This window comes from Haliotis rufescens, unplaced genomic scaffold, assembly GCF_023055435.1.
Source record: "Haliotis rufescens isolate VD_foot unplaced genomic scaffold, xgHalRufe1.0.p SCAF_42, whole genome shotgun sequence".
Taxonomy (NCBI): domain Eukaryota; kingdom Metazoa; phylum Mollusca; class Gastropoda; order Lepetellida; family Haliotidae; genus Haliotis; species Haliotis rufescens.
Window position 1 is genome coordinate 194,066 of NW_025964135.1, and position 7,847 is coordinate 201,912.

Below are 7,847 nucleotides of genomic sequence, written 5' to 3' on the forward strand. Positions count from 1 at the left end.
CTTAAATTGACTTTATTTCTACTGGCATAGGGGAAATATTTAGGCAAAATACTGATACCATTTAGTTATTTACTTGTCTCATATTTCATGAAGTAACTGTGTTCTTCATTCTTTAATTATAGATTGTGAGTCAGATGTTTTGCTGACAGTCCATCACAACCAGAGCTTGTTGTTGCGAAATCAGCTGCACATCGCAACTCTGTCGCAGTTCCCTCTCTTCTGAGTAGCTCAATGCCCTGGGGAAGTGGCAGTCTTTCATTGATACACATGTTATGCAACAAGAAACAAGCCCGGACAACACACAAACTCCTTTCTGGGGTGAATTGTAAGACACCAGTTGTCTTGTGAAGGCATCTGGAAATGTGATGAAACACATTTTCTGTATTATAAGTTATTTTCCCAACTTCTTCACAGACGCCCGTTAGACAGGCTATGAGTTTGTTCAAAATTAAGTTGATAATGTTTTTTAACAATTCTTTTAAAATACTACAACAACTTAAAAAAGCTCAATTTGAGATAAGAAGTAACTCCATTTTTTTTTTTCAAGTTTTCAACAATGATACAATAAATAGATACTATTACATGTTTTCCTCTTGTAACTGTACCTTCAATATTTAACTATTTCACTTACAATAATTTCTTGGTTACATTACCAACTAACTGTTGCCACTTTAAACCGTACCTAAATCTTGACTTGCACAAGCCAAATGCTCTCTCTATTGTGTTCCGTGTCTTGATATGGCATCTATTGTATTTCTCCTGTCCTTCCGAGCTGGGATTGAGCACCGGGGTCATCAGCCATGGTCTGCAGGCATATCTGTAACATAAGTAATAAGGATATAGAGATTACTACACGAGTGTCTGTCAGATACCATTGATCTTACAACGAGTTGTTTCAAAACGTATCCAACGAGCGAAAGCGAGTTAGATACGCTTTGTAACAACGAGTTGTAAGATCAATGGTATCTGACAGGCACGAGTGCAGTAATCTGTTTCTTACACACCTAAAAAATGCACCTTTTTAGCATCGAACCGATGAATTTTGTCTATTCTCATGATTGCAGTAGCGCATTAATACATAACACCACTGTCATAAGTGACGTCATCCTATGTGCTGCTTACTACTCATAAATAATGTGACCCTACACAAAAAGGTTTATGTCATGTCTGTGGATTATCAAGGCGATGATGAAAATGCAAACTAGACAAAAACAAAGAACACGCTGGGTGCTAAGTTGAAAGTTTACACCTCAAAGAAATTACCAAATATGTACAACAATATTTTCTTCCGTATGACATCACTACCGGTGACCGACTTTTACAAAATGGCGTGTTCGCTGACAACAGAACGCGGGATTTCCAGTGGAGGATTTTCGTTGATTGAGGGATCGTATACACATAAATGTGTCATGTAAGTAATCAGAAACATTCTGACAATCTGCGTACTGTTATTTGTTTACCATGTTTTCCAATGTTACAAAGAGAATTAGTCAGAAATGTAGATAACTACCGTCATCGTTATGCGTGATTTAGCGTCAGTCATGGCGTCACACAGGACGGACTCTTTCTGTTGAATTTACCCCATCATTGTAATGTATATATGTGTAATTCCATAATTAGTGCAACGATACTCTTCCCATGAATATTCTCAAATGCGTGATCGAGCCAATGTATGCAACAACTAGACGAAAGTACCTCTAACAATGCTTCACAGTGTAAAACCTGAATTTTGCTTTGTTTACATTTCAGCAAGTAGTTTTCCGAGCACAGTTTTCGTTTCCATACCTAATTTATTTCGCATGATTTCATCTAGATAATTTGCATTGGTGACAAAGACCATTTATCCATTGTTTCGAAAATGTATGAGGACTTAAGGGATGCATGTATAGCAGCTGAGTTTGAAATATACCTGATCGAATAGGCGTCTCATAACCGGCATTTTGTAAACACAATCCAATATGGCGGAACGTACATTTCGGCGTTCGTGTATGCGTATTTTCCAAAACATTCTAAACGACTCTAGGCTTATCAGCGACGTTTCAGAAGTATCAGTAGTGTTTTGATACCTGTGATCGCTAATATGCTATTTTTCTACTTTAAATATTCGAGAAAACATCCACTAGATTCTATTTAGATTTCTAAACACACAGTAAATATTTAGGCTATATAACGCCGTGAATATTGTGATTTGGCGAGATTTACAATTGATCTAATTTTCATAAGTCACTTTCAGTAATTGCCTGAATTGCCTTAAATGACAGTAAATGATGAACAGAATTCAAAACTGTGAAGTGTATTAGTCTGCGTGATGTAGATCTATTTCGAATTTTATTCGATTTCGAAGTGAGGTTTGAAGAGGAGGGACATATGTGTCGCTGTGGCATGAAGAGGGTGCATTGCACTCTGAACAAACGATAATGTTTCCATAACAACAGATAATGTAACTGATAATAATAACAAACAAACTCGCAGACGAGGACGAGTTTGTTTATTTTTATTATTAATTACACGGTCCTGTAGTTCAATACAGACGTAGCCTAGGTGAACATTCGACTGAAGCACGAGCATCTTATGAATGACTTACACTCAGGAAAGTAGTCCGTCATCATCTGACCCCAGGTCATCACCATGGAGTAGCCAATCACGGGCCTGGAATTCGATCTCACACATATGTTTGATACCAGTTATCTCAAATGGGTTTCTCACCCACAGGTGTGTAAGAAAACACTATATCCAGACAGGTCATCAAAATATTATCAATATTGTACTAAGTGCAGTTTTGTCAGATTTGTTTATCACACATTGTAAAATTCAACTGTATTTAGCAAATGTAAGTGAAGTTCAGGTATATATGTTGTAGTTTTATTTACCCAGAGTCTCCAAGTAGCCATCCATCGATATTCTTCTTTTCAAAGTACTGACCAAGGGCAGAGTTATTCCATATATAACTGTCATGGACAGAGCCAGGCCACTTGAAGACACAGTTTGTAAATCTGAGAGAAAAATATAACAATTTATATCCATATAAATCCAACAGAAATCCAGTATTTTAAATGCACATGCATAATTTTATAAAGCTCATTTACGTATTTAGTATTTAATGTATATATATAGAGATCTACATCTGCCTACAAATAATCACTATTAATTCACATTTTAATTATGGAACAGTTATACTACATGGAAACAATGGAAATTTGAAAACATTATCACAATGGATTCATTTTTACTGGTATGCATCATGACTTATCTCGCCCAAAACGTTACCTAGGAGGCGCAGCATGCGTCAATGTCAAGGAAATCTATTTCATGTTGTAATGTTTACATTTTGTCGTGCCTTGTTCAAGAGGAATAGGAATAATTGATTTATGATAAAAGACATATCTACCATGTGTGTATGTATCTCACCTCATGTTGGCATCACATACTGCCTGTATGTTCAGTGCATGGTAACCCTTCCGACAAACGTAGGCTACTTCGTCACGTTTCGGCGCCATTATGGGTACGAGTGTGCAGTCAATTGCACCGAGTACTTTAGGGAATCCAGCTATGTCGAAGAATGATTCTTTGGTACTCTTCTGAGTGGAAGGCATTGTGGGAAATACAAAATCACCCATGGTTGCACATAATGCGTCTCTTGTTGCGTGGATTGCTCTGCAGACGGAGGATTTACTCACACCGTGGATATCGGCAATCTCACTGTAAAACCCACCCTTGGAGAAGTATCTCAGAGCAATTAAAACATTAAGGTAAGGTGGTATTGCATGGGAACGCTGGGTTTGATGTTCAAGTCTGTCACTCACTTTACCAATGATAGAAAATATCATGTGTCGTGATAGGCGGTACCTCTCGATGATGTCATGATCATCCAAATCGTCGAGGGGGTTCGACCTGTCGCGGAAAACACGTTCTCGCTTACATACTTTTTTGGCAATCTCGTCCGTGTTTGGATTGATAGCCATCTTTATCGCTTGCGTAAATATTTACACCACCCCAAGACCACACGTAGAGTTTACGCCAATTTTACACGGACGTAATATTACGGGATTGCCTAAAAGTCGGGCCGGGCCGGGCCAAGACGGGCCAAAGTGTTATTGGCTAATTACTTAATTATCGGCGATCATATCTACATATTATTGATGCAACATACACACATGACACTACTGAACAATCACCAATCCGAAACGTGCAGCATAATTAAGTAATTCGGAGTAAATCACTTAAAAACTAGAAAGTGGAGCTATGTGTTAGCGTCGCTGATCTAGGTAACATGTAAAAGAGCAATCGTTAAACGCAATAGGATTTGACACGTATCAAATACTTCTAGCTATCGTCATACGAATTTCCATCTGTCGGCATAGCGTTTATATTATAGGAACGTACTATATCTAAGTAAATACCACTTTATAACGTCACTGTTCATCGTATTTAAAGCAGACACGTTGGTTAAAGTAGACCTCTTCTCCCTATACTCTCGACAGTCACACAGTTCGCTCCGACTTGGCCCGGGCTGTCAAAATCAACTTTAAACAGACAGATTTATCTTCAAATGTGATTACCTCTATAGATTAGTGTTATATCTACATATACACCACTTTATAATGTCAGAGATCGCAGTATTTATAGAAAACAAGGGGCTCAAAGTGAAGCCCTTTTCCCTCTACATTCTCAACATAGTCTCTATCAGAAGTGTTTGGCTTGTGTTGGGTCCGACTTGGCCCGGGCGGTAAAAATCAACTTTAAACGCACAGATGTATCTTCAAATGTGATCAAATCTATAGATTAGTGTTATATCCACCTATACACCAATTTATAATGTCACAGATCGCAGTATTTATAGAAAACAAGGGGCTCAAAGTGAAGCCCTTTTCCCTCTACATTCTCAACATTGTCTCTATCAGAATCTATAGATTAGTGTTATATCTACCTATACACCAATTTATAATGTCCAGGTGTATCGCATTTAAAGAAATCTGCGCCGTTAAAGTGAAGCATTTTTACTGTATTTTCTTTAAAAAATCCAAGTCAGAAATGTTCGGTCCGACCTGGCCCGGGCTGTTAAAATCAACTTAAACCTCACAGATGTATCATCAAATGGATTCACATCTATAGATTAGTATTATATCTACCTATACACCACTTTATAATGTCAGAGATCGCAGTATTTATAGAAAACGAGGGGCTCAAAGTGAAGCCCTTTTCCCTCTACATTCTCAACATAGTCTCTGTCAGAAGTGTTTGGCTTGTGTTTGGTTCGACTTGGCCCGGACGGTCAAAGTCAACAGATGTATCAAATGTATTAACATGTATACAAAGTGAAGCATTGTTTCGCCTTAGCCAAAATTCACCATAACCTTATAGATTTAAACGTTGTATATGCCATTTTAACTGTAACCTTTTGACTGAAATCCTATTCTTTTGTAAAGGAAAATAACTTACACGTTTAGAGGCCTCCCAATCGTAAATCCTTGGTAGAAAACGATTGACAAGGTAGACGTTACCCATAAAATTGTGTCTACCTTGTCATCCGTCAACTTCAACAAAGAGAAAACAAATGTTTCAACTGTTAGATGCATGGACGTAACGCATCCTTCGATCATTGTAGTGGTCAGTTTACTGACCCGGTGTGTTGACATTTGTCATCAGCAGGTTGTCAATTACTGACCATACCAAACCACACCACGTGTTTGTGTCTACGTAAACATACCAATTGTGTTTTTTAGATCACAGACCCCTACGTATGAAATGAGTCCTTTATAATTGAAAGAAACGCCGGAAAGGATTATTCCAAATAATTAGATACTGGCAGGCTGCGTAGACGGGGCGTAGTTGTTGGCGTCTAATTGTGTCAATATTAGTACTATGCATGTACTACATGCCATTCCACTTGCCGTTATTAGTTATACAATATTTATAATTCCAAAATAAGTGAGTAAATGCTTTTGACTTCCCCATTCTCGAGATTAATCTAAGCTTGTATACCTTGTTTGATCTTATTGTAGTGTAAGTTTTGCAGCTACGTTGCTGAATAAATTGTAACTTAAGCTGTTTATTCCAACAACAGATAACGTGTGTTGAAGTCTTGGCATGTTTATATGGTGTCATAAGCTATGATCTTTAGTCAAACGTGTTAAGAAATGTAAAAAAACACTATTTCAAGACTCACACATGTTCCTTTTTTATGCTGATTCAGAAATCGCAACATTCATATTCATATTTATTGTAATGTGAATTTTAAACATGTGTTTTAACTTTCTCAATTATGTTTCGCCATTTTACGCAATATTTGTTCTTATATCAGGTGTAGACACTTACGGTTTCTTTCCCGAACGCAAATTATAATCTCAGACGATAACTAAACTGTAATTAGGAATATACCGATGCGGGTTGAGAATGCATTTACAAAACTGATTCATATGTACTCATAGAACAAACGCATAATATTTCCAATTGAGAATTATTCGTAACGTACTACTGGTTAACACATGTGAACACATCTCAATGTTGAAGATTATCGTGAATTGTTAGTATTTGTACTTACATCTGAGGTACCACTTAGGGACAAGGTTTTCGTACCTTAACATATGCACATGTACATCTTTTTTTGCAAGAAAAACACTTCCTGCACCCGAACTTGAGTTGATAACATTAATGTTTGGTTCCACAGTTCAAGCATCGTCTCACAATACGCTAATTTGATTATTCGATTATACTGGAGAAACGTTTTTGCCTTACTTCAAGTCTTGTGTCTCATAAATCTTTCTCATTGTGTCCGTATATGCACGTTAAGTGTGGAATTAATCCAAATTACACCTGTACCCAGCTTGCTTAATTGCCCCTTGCTTAATTGCAATCAAGTAGGTGTTGCGTAATCAATCAACCATTTGCCCTTAATTAGCTGTCTTGAGCTGTAGTTAATAGCAGACCGTTTCATTGATAACTTATGCATTTGGTGAGGCTAATTAACAAAACCCATTTATTTTCTTTTGAACTTTCGTTAACATGTTTGTCCTAAAATGCTTCCATAATACTTTTGTAAGCTATGATAGTGTCGTGTCCCTCGCAAATACGAAAGAAAGTTATAACATATCGCCATATTGGTATGAAAGATACTATTCCATAAAACATACTATCACTGGCCACTGACAAACATTAGCAGTATTAGAATAAGTTAGTGAGTGAGTGAGTACGGTTTTACGCCGCTTTCAGCAATATTCCAGCAATATCACGGCGGGGGACACCAGAAATGGGCTTCACACATTGTACCCATGTTGGGAATCGAACCCGGGTCTTCGGCGTGACGAGCGAACGCTTTAACCACTAGGCTACCCAACCGCCCTATTAGAATAAGAAACATAATTAAATACAGTATGACTGATAAGCATACAGAAAACTAAGAGAGCCCAAATTACTTCAGTTTCTGTACTGTACTTGGGTTTACCTCCTTTTGCATCCTGCGTATCATTCTACCCGTCGGATCAACTTGACCCGGGTGGTTAATCATCTTAAACATCACGACTGTAAAAACAAAGTTCCTAGATATATATAGAACTTTAATTTACGGCGTCTTTTAACCATCACGACCATAATACTGAGTGGTCCAAGTCAGGTTCAGGAGAAGTGTGTTTTCACAGTAGGAGCTTTGTCGGAAATGGCTGCTCGGAGATGCAGCATGTATTCTCGCGGTATGGCAGATTACAACTGTCCTAGATAGTCCTGTATCCTAAACACAGAGATAATAGAAGCATTAAGCAGGGTTGAGGGAGAGGTTTTAATCTGAAATCCAAAGTGTCTCACCTTACCTTCTCCAAGTGTTACCCTATATAAGTGACGAGGTAGCGCACTGA

General features: G+C 37.7%; 1 protein-coding gene across 1 annotated transcript; it reads right to left on the bottom strand.

Annotated features, from left to right (window-relative positions):
- Nucleotides 1–2,866: 2,866 nt before the first annotated feature.
- On the bottom strand, nucleotides 2,867–3,962 carry LOC125372532 (putative nuclease HARBI1). The gene is made up of 2 exons (XM_048382867.1): nucleotides 3,409–3,962; nucleotides 2,867–2,993 (listed from the first exon to the last, which is right to left on the bottom strand). The coding sequence occupies exons 1-2, from the start codon at nucleotides 3,960–3,962 to the stop codon at nucleotides 2,867–2,869; spliced, it is 681 nt and encodes a 226-aa protein (XP_048238824.1).
- Nucleotides 3,963–7,847: the final 3,885 nt, after the last annotated feature.